Source organism: Nerophis lumbriciformis, linkage group LG05, assembly GCF_033978685.3.
Source record: "Nerophis lumbriciformis linkage group LG05, RoL_Nlum_v2.1, whole genome shotgun sequence".
NCBI lineage: Eukaryota > Metazoa > Chordata > Actinopteri > Syngnathiformes > Syngnathidae > Nerophis > Nerophis lumbriciformis.
The window spans coordinates 30,523,878-30,543,567 of record NC_084552.2 but is presented as its reverse complement, the minus strand read 5'-3'; the positions used below and the strand labels follow the sequence as shown (position 1 = coordinate 30,543,567).

Genomic DNA, 19,690 nt, shown 5'->3' with positions numbered 1-19,690 from the left:
TTAACACTTTAGTATGGGGAACATATTCACCATTAATTAGTTGCTTATTAACATGCAAATTAGTAACATATTGGCTCTTAACTAATCATCATTAAGTACTTATTAATGCCTTGTTCTGCATGGCCTTATTATAACCCTAACCCTCTAACCCTAACCCTTTTTTTGATTGATTGATTGAAACTTTTTTTAGTAGATTGTGCAGTACAGTACATATTCCATACAATTGACCACTAAATGGTAACACCCAAATAAGTTTTTCAACTTGTTTAAATCAGGGTCCCTAACCAAATAATTCTAAATTAAGTCTTTGTTACTTAGAATATGTTCCCCTAGTATCCAAAAAACTCTAAATTAAGTCTTTGTTACTTAGAATATGTTTTCCATACTAAAGTGTTACCAAAAACATAACTTTGTCTTGAATTTGAAAAAAAAAAAAACATTTTATTTTTCACTAAAGAAGGGTTCGGTGAATGTGCATATGAAACTGGTGGGGTTCAGTACCTCCAACAAGGTTAAGAACCACTGAACTAATTAGATGACCATAGTAACTAATTAGATTACCATAGTAGCTGGTATATCATCCATAAGCGCAGATTCCAACCATTGAAATACTTTTTATAGTTGAAGACTTACGGTCATTTGAAAACATGACTGCACATCATAATGGCAGCTACAGTTTCCATCTTAAACATCTAAAAAAATTATTTGGGAATGTCCAGCGGGCCAGATTGAAAAGCTCAACGGGCCGCATGTGGCCCCCGGGCCTTAATTTTGCCCAGGTCTGGAATAGATCCTAATTTCATTAGAGGCACCATTGTCAGTGAATGAAATCAGCACCATGGACAGCTGCTGGGTTTTTAAGGAAACAGCGGCGCCCAGTGGAGAATCCATGTCACAGCACGCAGGCTGTCGGGTGGGCGGTGGCCTCGGCTACTTTCGGCAAGTCCCGGAGCTCTTAGTCCCTCGCATGCGCCCCGATGCCACTTGCCTGAGGATTCCGGGCCTGCGTTAAGCGCGAGGTGAGTCCGTGCAGACATGGCGGCTCTCGACAACATCCGCCTTCAACATAAAGCTACGTACACCGTCGTCAACCTACGACAGGGCAACTTTATTTCATGTACATACATCAGTTGTAATATTTTCACGCTACGTTTGATATTGTAGCGGTGTTTATGTATTTCCTTCATAGGGAAGAAACGATGTAGCCTTTACGAACTTTTATTGTGAAATATTCACCGGAAGTCTCATCTTTATTGAAGCCCATTGCTCTCGGTGCTGGTCAGGTCGACGGAGGCTGCCGTGGAAACGACACGACACACTGCCACTCAATCCACGCAGGGAGGCTGATTGTTCCTCCCCCACGTCCATCCATCCTTCCAAAACATGGACGACGTGAAATGAGCCGCGTGGAAGGGCCAGAGGACATCTCGAGGCTTCTGAGCGAGTGAAGAAGCGCAGCGAGAAAGGTAAAGCGCTTTAACGAACCGCACGTGACTGCGCACACGCGCACAAAAAAACGCACACACCTCATTTATCTGCAACCCCCACACACACACACTCAAACAAACGCTATGTATGTGCTTGCCGTAATCGTGGCCGTCGTCGTGAATCCCCCCCCACCCACCCCACGCACGCAGTCCTCATTGTGATTGACAGGTGAGGAGCGTACTCGTAAGGAAAGCGAAGGCGCGTGCCTGACAGGGATGGACCGCGCGTGTCAACCTGCGGCGCGCGCACACGTTTTCCGCGTAACAGCACACGTTTATGATTGGTGCGTGCGTGTGTTTACCAATAACGTGCAGTCTAACGCGACATGTGCCCGTGGAAGCCTCCGACGTGGACGCGAGCACGTGTGTGCATATTCCACACGATCACTACTACAAAAAAAAAAGGAGAGAAGAAGAGGTCATCATTTGCAGTAAGTGCGCAATGGCAGGATAATGAATTTTGGGGCAGGGCTAGGCTGTCAGAATGTGCACCCCCATGAACTAAGGCCCTGATCTACTGAGATCCCAAATAACAGGTGCTAAATAGCATGTGCAAATTATAAAATTCCACGTACTATGTGAGCTCTATGGCAGTGTTTTTCAACCACTGTGTCAGTGCCGTACGTGGGACATTATGTAATTTCACCTAATTGGGTTAAAAATGTTTTTTTGCAAACCAGTAATTATAATCCGCAAATAATGTGCCGTTGTTGAGTGTTTTTCAACCACTGTGCCGCGGTGGTAGGTTATCTAATTTCACTTATTTGGGTTAAAAATAGGGATGTCCAATAATGGCTTTTTGCCGATATTCCGATAGTGTCCAACTCTTTAATTACTGATACCGATATCAACCGTTACCGATACATACAGTCGTGGAATTAACACAATTATTATTATTAAATTATTATTATTATTTATTTATTTATTTTTATTGTGATTACTTATGGAGTATTTTGAACAGAAAGTGAACAAAAAGTTTTAGCAACTGTTATGTAAAAGAAAAGGGGTAGGATTAAATAAGCTCTGCTTCTTCCTACTCCTTTTCGAAAATGTTGAAAAGAGAAACTGGAAATTGTGATGTATCATGTTGTGTGCTTGCATGTTCGAAATAAACTCAAACTCATACATTATTATGCCTAATTTGGACAACCAGGTATGGTGAAGATAAGGTCCTTTTTAAAAATAAATAAATAAATAAATTAAAAACATTTTCTTGAATAAAAAAGAAAGTAAAACAATATTTTAAAAACAGTTACATAGAAACTAGTAATTAATGAAAATTAGTAAAATTAACTGTTAAAGATTAGTACTATTAGCGGACCAGCCGCACGCACAATCATGTGTGCTTACGGACTGTATCCCTTGCAGACTGTATTGATATATATTGATATATAATGTAGGAACCAGAATATTAATAACAGAAAGAAACAACCCTTTTGTGTGAATAAGTGTGAATGGGGGAGGGAGGTTTTTTGGGTTGGTGCACTAATTGTAAGTGTACTTGTGTTTTTTATGTTGATTTAATAAAATGTTTTTTTTTAAACGATACCGATACCGATAATTTCCGATATTACATTCAGGCCGATATTATCGGACATATCTAGTTAAAAATATTTTTTGCAAACCAGTAATTATAGTCTGCAAATTATGTGTTGTCGTTGAGTGTCTGTGCTGTCTAGAGCTCTGCAGAGTAACCGTGTAATACTCTTCCATATCAGTAGGTGGCAGCCGGTAGCTATTTGCTTTGTAGATGTCGGAAACCGCGGGAGGCAGCGTGGAGGTAAAAAGGTGTCTAATGCTTAAACCAAAAATAAACAAAAGGCGAGTGCCGCTAAGAAAAGGCATTGAAGCTTAGGGAAGGCTATGCAGATATGTTGAAGAGGTTAATTTAGCCTACTAATGTGTATTTATAAATGGTTGAAAGTTTTGTACCTGACAAGTTTCGGCTATATTGCTTCTGCAGCCTTCCTCAGAGGTGTCACGTGATGTTAGCGTGACGTCATCTGTGATGTGTTACGGTATATAGATTGTTCCATCCCACCTGAAGTGGTGGGATGGTGGTGTCCCCTGGTGCACACCAGGGGACACCGGGAGTAGGGCGGGGCGCCCCCTTGTTGAAGCAAGATAGCCGAAACTTGTCAGGTACAAAACTACCTTACTAGCCTATATAAATCAACCATTTATAAATAAAAGCTATGCAGAACAAAACTAGAACTGAACTGGCTACAAAGTAAACAAGAACAGAATGCTGGACGACAGCAAAGACTTACTGTGGAGCAAAGTCGGCGTCCACAAAGTACATCCGAACATGACATGAATCAACAATGCCCCCACAAAGAAGGATAAAAACAAATTAAATAGTCTTGTTTGCTAAAACAAAGTAGACGCGGGAAATATTGCTCAAAAGGAAGACATGAAACAGCTTCAGGTAAATACCAAAAAAAAGAGGAAAAAGCCACCAAAATAGGAGCACAAGACACAAACTAAAACACTACACACAGGAAAACAGCAAAAAACTCAAAATAAGTCACGGCGTGATGTGACAGGTCGTGACAGTAGGGCTGGACGATATGGCCTTTTTTAATATCTCGATATTTTTAGGCCATATCGCGATACACGATATATATCTCGATATTTTGCCTTAGCCTTGAATGAACACTTGATACATATAATCACAGCAGTATGATGATTCTGTGTCTACATTAAAACATTCTTGTTCATACTGCATTAATATATGCTCATTTCATGCACAGAGGGAAATCACAACTAAGTCAATTTAGCAATACTGTATTTATTAAACAGTTATTAAGCAGTGGCACAAACATTCATGTCATTTCCAAAACAGAAAGTGCAAGATTGTCAGAGACATTTTAAAACAAGCTATAAGTGCACTTTTGTGCATGATGACACACAAGATAGTTCAATAAGTGTCACATAAAAATGAGCTGCATATCAAATAGTATATGTCCTACGGTGTTGATGTGGAAATAGTTGCTTCGGCATTTAGTTGGTGTGGCACCGAACGGAGATGTTGACATCTAAAGACATATTCCCGCTTGAAGCCAAACCACCGTCAGACGATGGACCCCGTGCTGTTTTTCTTGAGAATAAATTATTCCTCCATTTGTTACCAGATTCGCACCTTCTTTCTCTCATATTACCACTCAAACCACACCGTTAGCTGTTAGCATCACAGCTAACGTTACCATGTCGCTACTTGTCTGCTCCGCGGGAGCGTGTGACGTTGCTCACGTGACAGTATGTGACGTATGTAAGAGGGTGCCCTTGTTTTAAAGTCTCTTTGAGAAGGAGAGACAGGAAAGAGTGAGAAACGCATGCAGTTTAATACCCCGCAGCTAAAAGCAACTGCGTGAGAACGTATACTCGAATATCACGAAATAGTCATTTTCTATATCGCACAGAGACAAACCCGCGATATATCAAGTATATCGATATGTCGCCCAGCCCTACGTGACAGTACACCTACTTTGAGACAAGACCAGGAACAACCAGGAATTCTGGAAAATCCTGGAATTTTTTTGAACTTGGAAAAAAGGACATTTAAGTTTCGAGTATGGTGGAATGTGTTGAAGGTGGGAATCGGTTGAAAAATGTGGAACTGGCACAAGTATGAAAAATGGCCAATTCATTTTGAATGGGAAGAATGTCCCGGAAAACCTGAAATCCTGGGAATTTTTGGAATTTAAGGGAACGCTTGCGATGCTTGCGATTACCGAATTGGCTGAACACTTTGAAGTTGGAACGGTTTGAATAGGGTGAAAAACGTGGAAGGTAGCGCGTGCCAAAATATGGAGAAGAAGAAGAAGAAGAAGTTGAATAATAACAAATAGATGAATTTTGGTGTAGAAAACCATGTGTGAGAATGCTTTGGAGCATTCAACCAAATATATCATCAATAAGCATGGCACGTTGTCCTGTGATTCTGCTTGGCCTTGTCATTTTAGGATATAAATTCATGCTATACAATGCATCTGGGAAGTCAGCAATGTCCTTTTGATTATTGGGGTTCAAGAGGTCAATTTAGAAGTCTTTGCGTAAGAAAATTACATTTTGACTGATTTCAGTATGAATTGCCTCAATCCATCTTTAAGATTATGATAATCACCACATTTATAGCAAATAAACTACCGTATTTTTTTTAACTATAAGTCGCAGTTCTTTTCATAGTTTGGCCGGGGGTGTGACTTATACTCAGGAGCGACTTATGTGTGAAATTATTAACACATTACCGTAAAATATCAAATAATATTATTCAGCTCATTCACGTAAGAGACTAGACGTATAAGATTTCATGGGATTTAGGAATTAGGAGTGACAGATTGTTTGGTAAACGTATAGCATGTTCTATATGTTATAGTTATTTGAAAGACTCTTACCATAATATGTTATGTTAACATACCAGGCACTTTCTCAGTTGGTTATTTATGCCTCATATAACGTAGACTTATTCAGCCTGTTGTTCACTATTCTTTATTTATTTTAAATTGCCTTCTTTATTATGCATTTTCGACCGGTGCGACTTATACTCCGGAGCGACTTATACTCCGAAAAATACGGTACATGTTTTGGTATCTTAAGTAGGTCTGCTGTCATGGTCCGTTGCTCAGGTCATTGCTTGATTTATGTGCTGGGTGACCTAAAAATATAAAAGGAGAGTGATTAACCAAAACAGCCGGTGGGAACACTAATTACTAAAACAAGGGCAGGTGTGGAGAATTTGTGTCCATGGAAACCAAAAGTAAACAAAAGGAAAGAGGTCAGAGCACGGAAACAGACTAAGGTAGGAAAAAATCCACAAAACATAAATCAAACCAGGAACCGGGCAACGGATCAGCTGCACGATTACGGCCAGAATGATTATCCCAATTATTTGTATCAATATTGAAATCAGAATTAATAATCATGATTAATCATTCCGTTAGGTAAAACAGTGTTGAGGGGCACGTAACCTCATCATGTAATGTGTAATGAAATAGCAGTCCAAATTAAATAAAGATGCGGAAGATGTCGGAAGATGAGAATCACAGAAGGCCGTATCACATGAAATATCCAAGAGTGCGAACAAATTTGAAGCAAATGTGCTTATCTGTTGCTGGTGTGAAAGCATGGAATTCTCTAAACAAAGACTTAAAAAGCTGCAAGAATATCTTTGAATTTAAAAGGAGTTACAAAAAGAAACAACTGGAATTATATCAAACTGATTTTTGATTTTGATTGGAACGTGTCATTTTGAAAATGCTTAAACGAAAATTAAAAGTATGTTGGAGTTCGGGTGTTGGTGGAGGGAACAGTGATAAAGTCATCTAAATAATTAGTGTTAAAAAGGGGGCAGATAAATATAAGAATAGTATTCTTCCATCTGCTCCTTTCTGATCATGGAAATGTATAAGAAACGGAAAACAATGGAAGTGTCAACTGTATATGGCTTGTATATGTATTTTCATGACAGGAATAAAAAGAAAGGATGATGATGATGATGATGAAATAAAGATGCTAATTAGTTATCCATATATTATAAAGACACATATTTATGTTTTTGTTCTTTTAGTATGAAAGACGTCAGCGTTTTCTCATTACATGATGCCTTAGCTCCATTTTTCCATTTGTTATGTTTTTGTTGGCGTTATAAAAATAAAAAAAACATGTTTCATGGGTGGCCCTCGAGTCATCAAATAGGCAACCCCGCTTGACCTAATCATACATTTGATCGTTTGTAGTATGAAACATATATTATAAATGACAAAATAGAAACATATAGTTGATCTCATGTGAAAGAGTCCTTCCATGCGCAATTACATTTCCGATGCAGGGGGTGCATGAATTCCAATGGGGGCAGGTTTTGTCAGAACACCGGCCGGAAATGTTGGCATTCGATGAAAAAGTGTTAGCTGTTAGTCTCCAAGGAGACAATCAGAGCAGCGTGTTGTGCAAACGTCTTAGCCAAGGGCATACACTTGAGTTTAACATTGGAGGGGCACATACTGTATTTGTAACAGGGCGGATCCATAAAGAGTTTGAGCAGAAATATGTCATATAGGAATTAACTATACACTGCAAAACATTCACAAAATACTACGTCACATGAACTGTTTTAAAGTAACTTTTTGATATGAAAACACCCACAAATATTGTGGAAAAACACGGTGTTTACTTTTTAATATCAATATAAAACAAAGCAGTTGGCCAATGAATATAGAGTCTAATAACCAAGTTTTGTTCTTCAACAACTCCATGTGGTTCAGTGCAACAATTTGGCCAACATAAATGAATAGGAGTGATACAGAAGCTCCCACATCCAATACACAAGTGTTGTGCCTCAGTGACAATCAATTCAATGAGATGACAAAACACTTTAGCTGTTGTGACAGGGAACACTGATGTCATGATCCGTGGTCCGGATCATGTTTTGTGTTTTCTGTTAGTTTTGGACTCCTTTAGTTCATGTTTGTGCACTTCCTGAGTTTGTTACCATAGCTACTTATTATTTTCACCTGCCTCTGGTTACTGGTCCCACGCTCAGCTGCTGTCAACCACTAATCAGAGAGCTATTTAGTCACCTTGCTCTCCACGCTCAGTCTGGCGTCATTTTTCGCTTCATGTCTGGTTTCATGATAAGTAGGGCTGCAACAACTATTCGATTAAATTGATTAAAATCAATTATAAAAATAGATGGCGATTAATTTAGTCATTGATTCGTTGGATCTATGCTATGCGCATAGGCAATTTTTGTATTTTATTTTTTTATAAACCTTTATTTATGAACTGCAACATGTACAAACAGCTGAGAAACAATAATCAAAATAAGTATGGTGCAAGTATGCTGTTTTTTTTTTTCAATAAAATACTGGAAAGGATAAAAATGTGGTTTGTCTCTTTTATCCGATTATTTTATCAAATTAATCGTTAGTTGCAGCCCTAATGCTAAGTATTTGCACCTGTCACGTAAGTTCTCTATGTCCTTAGTCTATGCTAAGTATTAGCTTTTGTTTCAAGTGCGATCAGCGCGTTGGGCCTTCGCCTTGTTTTCCGTTTTTTGGACCCCTTTAAGTTCCAAGATTAAAATAGGTTCCTACCTGCAAGTCCTGTCCAGAGTGATCCGTTTGCATCCCGGGGGAACAAACCTCGCAGCAAGCTGCGACCCCCCCACCGTGACAACTGACAAAGTTTGCAATTAAATAAAAGACACGTTCCCAGAAAACAAATGGCAAGAAGTTACAAACGAGTTCCCAATCGTTGAACAGATTCACAGATTCACACATATGGTTTTCTACACCAAAATTCATCTATTTGTTATTATTCAACTTCTTCTTCTTCATATTTTGGCACGCTCTACCTTCCACGTTTTTCACCCTATTCAAACCGTTCCAACTTCAAACTGTTCAGCCAATTCGGTAATCGCAAGCATCGCAAGCTTTCCGTTAAAATTCCAAAAAATTCCCAGAATTTTAGGTTTTCTGGGACATTCTTCCCATTCAAAATGAATTGGCCATTTTTCATACTTCCACCATTTCCACATTTTTCAACCAATTCAAACCTTTCCACCTTCAACACATTCCACCACACTCGAAATTTAAATGTCCTTTTTTCCAAGTTCAAAAACATTTCAGGATTTTCCAGAATTCCTGGTTGTTCCTGGTCTTGTCTCAAAGTAGGTGTACTGTCACGACCTGTCACATCACGCCGTGACTTATTTGGAGTTTTTTGCTGTTTTCCTGTGTGTAGTGTTTTAGTTTGTGTCTTGCGCTCCTATTTTGGTCGGCTTTTTCTCTTTTTGGTATTTTCTGAAGCTGTTTCATGTCTTCCTTTTGAGCGATATTTCCCGCATCTACTTTGTTTTAGCAATCAAGACTATTTCATTTGTTTTTATCCTTCTTTGTGGGGACATTGATTGTCATGTTCGGATGTACTTTGTGGACACCGACTTTGCTCCACAGTACGGTAAGTCTTTGCTGTCATCCAGCATTCTGTTTTTGTTTACTTTGTAGCCAGTTCAGTTCTAGTTTTGTTCTGCATAGCCTTTATTTATAAATGGTTGATTTATATATAGGCTAGTAAGGTAAAGTTTTGTACCTGACAAGTTTCGGCTATCTTGCTTCAACAAGGGGGTGCCCCGCCCTACCGCCGGCGCACACCAGGGGACACCGCCATCCCACCACTTCAGGTGGGATGGAACACCTGCTGTACATTATGTTTTGTCCTGTTCTTAACACTCATATGCAGCAGAGCCCGCTTTTTAAAAGTTAATATCACCGACGATCACCCTCATTTAATCGTGGCAGCCAAAATCGTGATTGTGATTAGAATGTGATTAATTGTCCAGCTCTAATTTTAAGTATCATTAGCAAGTAACTTTGAGGACGTGGCTAAACATGTTACACGCCGAGAGCAGGCATTGGAATTGCCAAGCTAACCACTAAGTTAGCTTTTAACAACACAAGAAATAAGTGCTTAGTCAACTTTAGGAATGCAGATGGAACCACGTTGCAGCAGAAAGTGCGCAGACATTAACAAGAAATTAAAATGTAGATTAATAATAATCTAGAGAGAAGATGAGAACAACAACTGTTGATGTGTCAGCATGGTCACAGTCCGTACACAACACGTAAGAGGTTGATCGGATTGATCCATTAATTGGTGGTGTCGATACTAAGAGTAGTAATTATATATGATTGATACTAGAGTGATTGGATCAATATTTTGTTCATGTTTAAAAACTCAGAAGAAGCCCCTGGACACAGATGGACTGTAAGGGAAAAACCAAAGGATTTAAATGAGTAGTTTTATTCATTTTTTTAGTTACTATGTACCATTAACTTAACAGTACTAATAAAAGGGAAAAAGGAACTAGTTTAAATATTGTGTTGACACTAAAACTGGCAAATGAAGTGAAAAATGTACAGTTAATACATGTTAAAAGTATCGGCTGATCTCACTCATGTATGATCGGCATCGGCTGCATGAAACCCTTATGGGACATCCTTCCTATTAAAAGGGAACTGCACTTTAAAAAAAAAAAAATGCATATCGTTCACAATCCTTATAAAAGACAAGAAGGCAAAAGGTTTTTGTTTTTTTATCGCTTTCTAACATGGAAGAATCGTTTCGTTTTTGGTGGCTAGCAATGCAGCTAATGGGAGCAAACCATTCTCTCTCTAAATCACTTTAAAATTCATTCAAAAACCGCCAACAATAGTTCATTTGCTTTAATACTTGGTTAATATTTAAGTCACGAAATGTTATTGTTGGCGGTTTTTGAATGGTTATTTATTGAATTTGATGGACAAAATAGAAGAGCTCCCATTGGCTCCGCTGTAAGCGGACTTTAATTTACGTTTATTTAATATTTAGAATGCATAAAAATAAAATCCATCCCTCGCCATACCTTAATGTTTATGAACGATAGACAACATTTTTTTTTTTTTTTTAAAGTACAGTTCCTCTGTAGCTAAACCAGGGGTACACGCTTTTTCGGCATGCAAACTTCAAATGAACTGGCCTTATCCAGGGATGCACAGAAGTTCTTAAAGGGGAACATTATCACAATTTCAGAATGGTTAAAACCATTAAAAATCAGTTCTCAGTGGCTTATTTCATCTTTCGAAGTTTTTTTCAAAATTTTACTCATCACGCAATATCCCTAAAAAAAGCTTCAAAGTGCCTGATTTTAACCATCGTTATATACACCCGTCCATTTTCCTGTGACGTCACACAGTGATGCCAACACAAACAAACATGGCGGTTAGAACAGCAAAGTATAGCGACTTTAGCTCGGATTCAGACTCGGATTTCAGCGGCTTAAGCGATTCAACAGATTACACATGTATTGAAACGGATGGTTGTAGTGTGGAGGCAGGTAGCGAAAACGAAATTGAAGAAGAAACTGAAGCTATTGAGCCATATCAGTTTGAACCGTATGCAAGCGAAATCGACGAAAGCGACACGACAGCCAGCGACACGGGGGAAAGCGAGGACGAATTCGGCGATCGCCTTCTAACCAACGATTGGTATGTGTTTGTTTGGCATTAAAGGAAACTAACAACTATGAACTAGGTTTACAGCATATGAAATACATTTGGCAACAACATGCACTTTGAGAGTGCAGACAGCCCAGTTTTCATCAATTAATATATTCTGTAGACATACCCTCATCCGCGCTCTTTTCCTGAAAGCTGATTTGTCCAGTCCAGTTGGAAATGCATCTGCTTTGAGTGTCGCAGGATATCCACACATTCTTGCCATCTCTGTCGTAGCATAGCTTTCGTCTGTAAAGTGTGCGGAACAAACGTCCAATTTCTTGCCACTTTCGCATCTTTGGGCCACTGGTGCAACTTGAATCCGTCCCTGTTCGTGTTGTTACACCCTCCGACAACACACCGACGAGGCATGATGTCTCCAAGGTACGGAAAACAGTCGAAAAAACGGAAAATAACAGCTGATTTGACTCGGTGTTTGTAATGTGTTTGAGAAAATGGCGGATTGCTTCCTGATGTGACGTCACGTTGTGACGTCATCGCTCCGAGAGCGAATAATAGAAAGGCATTTAATTCGCCTAAATTCACCCATTTAGAGTTCGAAAATCGGTTAAAAAATATATATGGTCTTTTTTCTGCAACATCAAGGTATATATTGTTGCTTACATAGGTCTGGTGATAATGTTCCCCTTTAAGTTACACAACTTTGAATATGACATTGAGGGGAAAAAATCCCCATCCCATTCCGCATGGAATTTTTTTGATGTTTAGCTTCTTATTTTCTTTAGCTTTCCTACTCATTTTCATAGTCTTTAGAATAAATACACTGGAGGCTAACTTTGTAGCTTGCTACTGTAGCTTGTGTAAGCTGTTTTTGTGAGACCCTTATTTTGTTAGTGCAGGCAGATATGCAAGCACTTTTATTGTGAAGGCCAGAACTGGGCTTTTGACAGCGGTTGTGTTGAACCGAATGGTTGAGCAGAATTTAAAATGGATCAGGAATAGTACAAATATCAATTCTCAACCCTAACCACACCCACCCAAGTAAACAAGTGATGTGGGGAACACCATTGTTTGCAATGTGCATAGTGTGCGCAAAGTACTCAATGCAGGGTTCTGATCACATCTTGCACACATCCACTTTCATATTACTGGAGTTATCAGTTGCAATAGCGATGGCATGGCTTGGTCTTTTAAGTACTCACTGATGTAAGATGCAGCCAGTCATTTAGTGTTGCAGCATGAAATAATGAATATTGTATACTCAAGATCTGATTTGTGTCCTAATTAAACATGAACATTTAGTGGACGGATGTATGCAGTCTTTTTTAGCAGGACTGTGTTTCAATGTGTGCCCTTCCGCACAGACCTCAAGATGTCTATACTCTGAACATTGCATACTTAGGACCTGATTGACTAAGCTCCAAATACTACGCGCTAAACAGCCATCCATTTTTCCATTTTCTACCGCTTGTCTCTCTCGGGGTCGCGGGGGACTGGAGCCTATCCAGTTTTTGCATGCACTACACAGCTGTCACCATGGAGACGCTCATTTACTGCACATTCATGTTATCATGCTCTCCTACCTGTGGAGTTTTGCTGTGTTTTGAAACATGCAGCAGATCTATATCTGCTACTTTTTAGAAGCAGTCCTGCGGTGCATAGAGAACGGAGCTCACTTTTTTAGCACTCTGACACTAGTAGACGCTAGCACTAACTTCGAGCATGCGCGGAAATGTTCCAGATGCAAGAAAAGGCAAACTGCAAGAAGTATTTTTCATGCACATGAAAAATCGAACGTCAAAAAAAAGCCTGCATCAGACACCAAAATGCATCAATTTGTTTTCATTCGCCCATTAAGTCATTCAGCCACTATTAAATGATAAAATGATATTGCTGAATAAACTATACGTCTAATATTTTGTGGTTTTGACAATCCGTATATTGTGTCAAGTATAGCGTTGCGCGAAATAGGTATGTGATAAAAATGATACAAATGTGGCCGATGATAGAGCTTTAATATTATCGTTATATTGTTCTAATGCATGTTGATGACATATTCGAGCTGTGTCCTGCAAATTTGACAGCGACAAAGGAACAACAACGCCCTAAACGCAGTGTAGTGTCTTTGCTAGCAGCTAACGTCCCTCCACATTGCAACTGCAAAGCCACTTCTAAGTCAGCAATCCTCGCCCCCATGACTGCAGATAAAAAGGATACAATTATCATCCTTGGAGGACGAGTAATAGCTAAACATGCTACACTTTCACACCGTAGGAAGATATGCTAACCGCTAACTGCAAGCTAGAGCTCTTGAATGTAAAGAAGGTGGGGAATTGATAAAAATATCGACAGTAACGATACCAAGTACGTTTGTAGTATAATATCAGGTCAATACCAACTGAATAGAGATTTTTTATCATAAAAAAATAGTTTGTCATTTTTGTTTACAAACTCAGTGAAAACCAAAGGATATATATCAGAGCCAATAGTAGGCCATCATTAATCTACTTAATGGATATTGTTACACCTAGGGGTGTAACGGTACACAAAAATGTCGGTTCGGTACGTACCTCGGTTTAGAGGTCACGGTTCGGTTAATTTTCGGTACAGTAAGAAAACAACAGAATATAAATTTTTTGGTTATTTATTTACCAAATTTGTAAACAATTGCTTTATCCTTTTAACATTGGGAACACTATGATAATTCTGCCCACGTTAATCAACATTAAACTGCCTCAAGTTGTTGCTCAGATTAAATCAGTGGTTCTTAACCTTGTTGGAGGTACCGAACCCCGCCAGTTTCATATGCGCATTCACTGAACCCTTCATTAGTGAAAAATAAAATAGTTTTTTTCTCAAATTCAAGACAAAGTTATATGATTTTTTTACTGGTGCACAAAATGAACCGTGCATGAACATCACCTTGTTCAAAGAACAAAACCAACACAGTGCATTAACTCACAACAAATTACACACCTGCAAATCAGTTTGACTTCTGCTGTTGCCGTATCCATAATATGCCGATAGGGAGAAGTTTTTATGTACACGATGAGTCGGGTGTGGCTTGACCTCCGCGGCGGAGGCTCCACCGAACCCCTGAGGCCGACTCACCGAACCCCTAGGGTTCGATCGGACCCAGGTTAAGAACCACTGGATTAAATACAATGATAAAACTTTTCTTCTACCGGTACATATAAAAAGTGCAACATTAAACAGTTTCAAGTCAACTCATCATGCTTAATTTATTACCGCATTTTGGAAGCCTGTAGTTGATTTTTATCACACACACACACAACACACACACACACACACCGCACAATGAGCTAACACACATACACACACACACACACACACCGCAAAATGAGCTAACGTTACGCTAAAAGCTAATTAGCCTTCACCTCAAGCCAGGACTGCGAGCGAGCTGAGCTGCAGTTTCTTTCTAGAACGTCAACGGGCTCATAGTGATGTTACTAGTAGTTGACTGGGAGGTGTTTATTTTAATTTGGGGAGAGTCCGCTGCCTGATGTTTACCTGCTAAACACCTACCTGCTAACTCCACCGCAGAAGCACTGAATCCATGTGCTCTGAATACGGACTGCTGATTGGCAGTTACCGCTATAGTTCTAACCAATCAGATGGTTGTGTGGGTGGGATAATGCTGGGTGCTGTGTAGAGTACTGACAGAGACAAGAGGCAGAAGGAAGTGGAGCAGCTTGTTAAGACTTTAGCTTAGGCGGCTACTTCATATGTTCGTGTGGAAACTCGTTCGGTACACCTCCGAACCAAACGTAACCCCCGTACCGAAACGGTTCAATACAAAACACGTACCGTTACACCCCTAGTTACACCGCAATTCTGCGTTTTTGTCTGATTATAATTGTGATCAAAGATTAAATCCTTCAATGATATTGAACATTTGAAGTATCAGTATCAGCATTGACCAATACTACCCGTGTAACTACTTGGTATTGGATAGATACCCAAAGTATCACCCAAAACTAATGTAATATATCCGAACTACATACAGTAAGAATAAGTTTTTTTTTTTACATTTAAACAGAAGTGGAGATAGAACCATGTTACAGCAGAAAGTAACCAGATATGAACAGTAAATTAGCAACTAGATTAATAAAAGTTTTGAAAAAGTAATACAACTGGGATTGATGTATTATGTTACTGCATATGTCAGCAGCCAAGTAAGAACCGTTGGAACCTATATTAAAATGATTCTAATACAATTTATGTAAGTCAAAAAATACATTGTGATATATATCGTTATCCCAGGAGGCTGCAATACATATTGTGATATAGATTTCCGGCTATATCACCCAGCCTTATTGACAAGCGTACGTAGGACAGAGCTGCAGCCACAGCCAATTTCCTTTCCGGACGTGCTAAATAAAGACACAAAACAGTGGCCGCAGAACATTTGCAGCCTTGATCAATCACACTTTGTGCTAAATAATTATATTTACATTGTCTCTTCCTAGTATCGTGAGCATTCTGATGATCAGAATATACTCCGCATATTTATTAAGACAGCCACCCTAAATGGATTTTGCTCACTTAAGAGACACAATCCTACTCAGTGGCCTAGTGGTTAGAGTGTCCGCCCTGAGATGGGTAGGTTGTGAGTTCAAACCCTGGCCGAGTCATACCAAAGACTACAAATGGGACCCATTGCCTCCCTGCTTGGCACTCAGCATCAAGGGTTGGAATTGGGGGTTAAATCACCAAAAATGATTCCCGGGCGCGGCTACCGCTGCTGCCCACTGCTCCCCTCACCTCCCAGGGGGTGAACAAGGGGATGGGTCAAATGCAGAGGACAAATTTCACCACACCTAGTGTGTGTGTGACAATCATTGGTACTTTAACTTTTAATCCTCTGTGCACAAGTTTAGTAAATCAGCTTTGCGTGTGCTATTGAATTTGCAAGTGTTTTAATACATGCAAACCTCAGTTCCTAAAAGGTACACATTTTAACTGTGTTTAGTGCTATCCCTGGTTACTGTCATTGTGCATTAAACAAAAATAAAGATATCAATATGTATCCACTTCTTTTTAAGTCTTAATTGCAACCACTTGAGTTTGTCCATTTTGTTTTGTCCATTTTTGTAACATCCTGGTACTTAAAGCACACAGCACACATATGCAAGCACATATGCATACGTACTCATGCATATCACGTTTCATCAAACCTATATTAACGTTGTTGCCCTACGGGAAACTGGGTAACACATGGCACACTGACAAAGCTTAACCTAAGTTACAATAACAATCTACAAGGTTAATACAGTTCGCTTCTCTTTCTTCCCCTCCATTATCTGCTTTCTTTTGTATTTGAAGTTATCATTACATATATGTATTGTTGCATTTGAAACAATTGTATTGTTGATAATAGAGGTAATTATTGTTATTATTCATTATCAACAGTGTTATTTCTATTGGTATTGCTCCATTTGTAGTGTAATAATGTTCATTGTCATTTCTGTGTTATTTATTTCACTAACTGCTTCTTTGCTATCACTTTTACCATCATATTTGTACATATACTATTCACTGATGCTGTTCTGTTGTTGTTAGTTACTGTTGTGTTTGTTGTCTTTTTGTCTTATCCCCGCAATTTCCCCCTTTGTCTTCCTTTTTTTCCCCTCTTTCCATCCCCTCCTGCTCCGGCCCGGCTGCACCAAAGAATAATATAAATCAATTGAATAAAGTCAAATACAAGTAAAGCAACAAGAGAAGTATCCCACACTTCTGTTTTGTAAAGTAAATCTGGGCATATGGGCATCTACATGTTTTTAAATCGCTCTTAAAAACACACTTTTATTCCATGGCCTAACACTCTGTGATCTGCTATGACGTCCCACAATGCACCTGCTGTGAACCTGTTTCTATGTTGTATTCATGTTTTTTTTTTTTTTTTTTATCGTGCTCTGTTTGTGTTGTGTTTGCTCGTTTCTCTTGTGTTATTTATAGGCGCAAAGTTGAAAAGCCAGCATCTGTGATGGTATGGGGGTGTATTAGTGCCCAAGACATGGGTAACTTACACATCTGTGAAGGCGCCATTAATGCTGAAAGGTACATACAGGTTTTGGAGCAACATATAAATAAATGATAAATGGGTTGTACTTGTATAGCGCTTTTCTACCTTCAAGGTACTCAAAGCGCTTTGACACTACTTCCACATTTACCCATTCACACACACATTCACACACTGATGGAGGGAGCTGCCATGCAAGGCGCTAACCAGCACCCATCAGGAGCAAGGGTGAAGTGTCTTGCTCAGGACACAACGGACATGACGAGGTTAGTACTAGGTGGGGATTGAACCAGGGACCCTCGGGTCGCGCACGGCCATTCTTCCACTGCGCCACGCCGTCCCTAATATGTTGCCATCCAAGCAACGTTACCATGGACGCCCCTGCTTATTTCAGCAAGACAATGCCAAGCCACGTGTTACATCAACGTGGCTTCATAGTAAAAGAGTGCTGGTACTAGACTGGCCTGTCTGTAGTCCAGACCTGTCTCCCATTGAAAATGTGTGGTGCATTATGAAGCCTAAAATGCCACAACGGAGACCCCCGGACTGTTGAACAACTGGGAATGGAAAATAATTCCACCTGAGAAGCTTAAAAAATGTGTCTCCTCAGTTCCCAAACGTTTACTGAGTGTTGTTAAAAGGAAAGGCCATGTAACACAGTGGTGAACATGCCCTTTCCCAACTACTTTGGCACGTGTTGCAGCCAAAACATTCTAAGTTAATTATTATTTGCAAAAAAAAAAATAATGCTTTTAACCTGAGGGACGGCGTGGCGCAGTGGAAGAGTGGCCGTGCGCAACCCGAGGGTCCCTGGTTCAATCCCCACCTAGTACCAACCTCGTCATGTCTGTTGTGTCCTGAGCAAGACACTTCACCCTTGCTCCTGATGGGTGCTGGTTAGCGCCTTGCATGGCAGCTCCCTCCATCAGTGTGTGAATGGGTAAATGTGGAAGTAGTGTCAAAGCACTTTGAGTACCTTGAAGGTAGAAAAGCGCTATACAAGTACAACCCATTTATCATTTATCATTTAACCTGCCTATTGTACAGCACCTTGGCTACCCCTGTGGTCAATTTTAAATGTGCTTTATAAATAAAGTTGATTTGATTTGATTTGATCAACAATATGATTTGCCTGAGTAGCTGGACAGGACAAACAAACAAAAAATAAAAAAATTTAGATAAAAAAAAGCACAGCATTTTGCAGTGCGTCTTTTTGGAACCCCCTTATGCCCTTATAATACAAAGTAAACATGGAAGTGTGCAATTTGAAACAGCTCGACACAAAGAGACCATCTGGATGATCACAATTTTTCACATTTTCTCTTTCTGTGGGTGTTGCCTAAGTGACTTCCTTCAGAGCTACTATAGTAATAGTGTTTATGTGGACAAACGTGATTGTGTCTTACAAGCGCTTGAAACGATACTCATATTTGTTATGCTGCTGTTTTACTAGTCACAAGTGCTTTTTTTTACATCTAACATGCTTGCTCACTTGTCTTGTCTCATTCCCTGCCATCCAACTCATAGTGGGAACATGGAAAACTGGGACACAAAACATCCCAGTCTCTCATGTCTCCACGCTGCGGCCGCACCAGTACACCCAGTTTGGCCCCCCGAGCGTGATCACGGATGACTTGTTGCAGTTGCGCTGAGGCCAACACATTTAATTGTGAGGGACCGGGTCACGGTGGTCTGAGGGGAGGGCCGACACACACACACACACACACACACACTGCATTCATCCCCATTACTGATCATAAGCACAGACACTGAAAATGACAACTTTTTGTGTTCAACAAAGTTACTTTTGATTAGTTTGCTAGGTGTTTTGTTTTCCTTCCATTCACAGTTTATGCAGTGGCTTGATGGAATTTGCTTAGTGGCTACAAATGTGCTGAAATGATCTCCATAATGAGTTCTTCGTGTTTTTTGACAGGATTGTGGGTGCATGCTAATCGTAATTAGGATTATTTTCGGTAGATGCTGACATAAAAGACGGGGGGAGGATGAGAGGAGAAAAGGAGGCCAGAAGCAGTTGATGATGCGGTGGGGGTTGGGCTTTGAATTGATCTTGCTCTGTTTTGATGCCTTGGCAGAATAATAAAAAAGCTCAAGCTTAATTTTCATCGACATCAAAGCAACTACATAATCATTTATTAAAGTAA

General features: G+C 39.7%; 1 protein-coding gene across 2 annotated transcripts in view; it reads left to right on the top strand.

Annotated features, from left to right (window-relative positions):
• Nucleotides 1-926: 926 nt before the first annotated feature.
• The window catches only part of LOC133606694 (actin-binding protein WASF3), a 44,965-nt gene continuing 26,201 nt past the window's right edge, over nucleotides 927-19,690 (top strand). Inside the window, exons 1-2 of one of the 2 annotated variants that reach the window (XM_061960923.1) lie at nucleotides 927-1,019; nucleotides 1,260-1,466. Coding sequence is in view for 1 of the 2 variants with exons in the window: in XM_061960922.2 (XP_061816906.1) it covers nucleotides 1,704-1,918 (215 nt within the window). In the remaining variant the exon portion in view is untranslated. Of the gene's footprint in view, nucleotides 1,020-1,259; nucleotides 1,467-1,535; nucleotides 1,919-19,690 lie in introns of those variants that run through there. The other variant, XM_061960922.2, reaches the window with a different exon arrangement.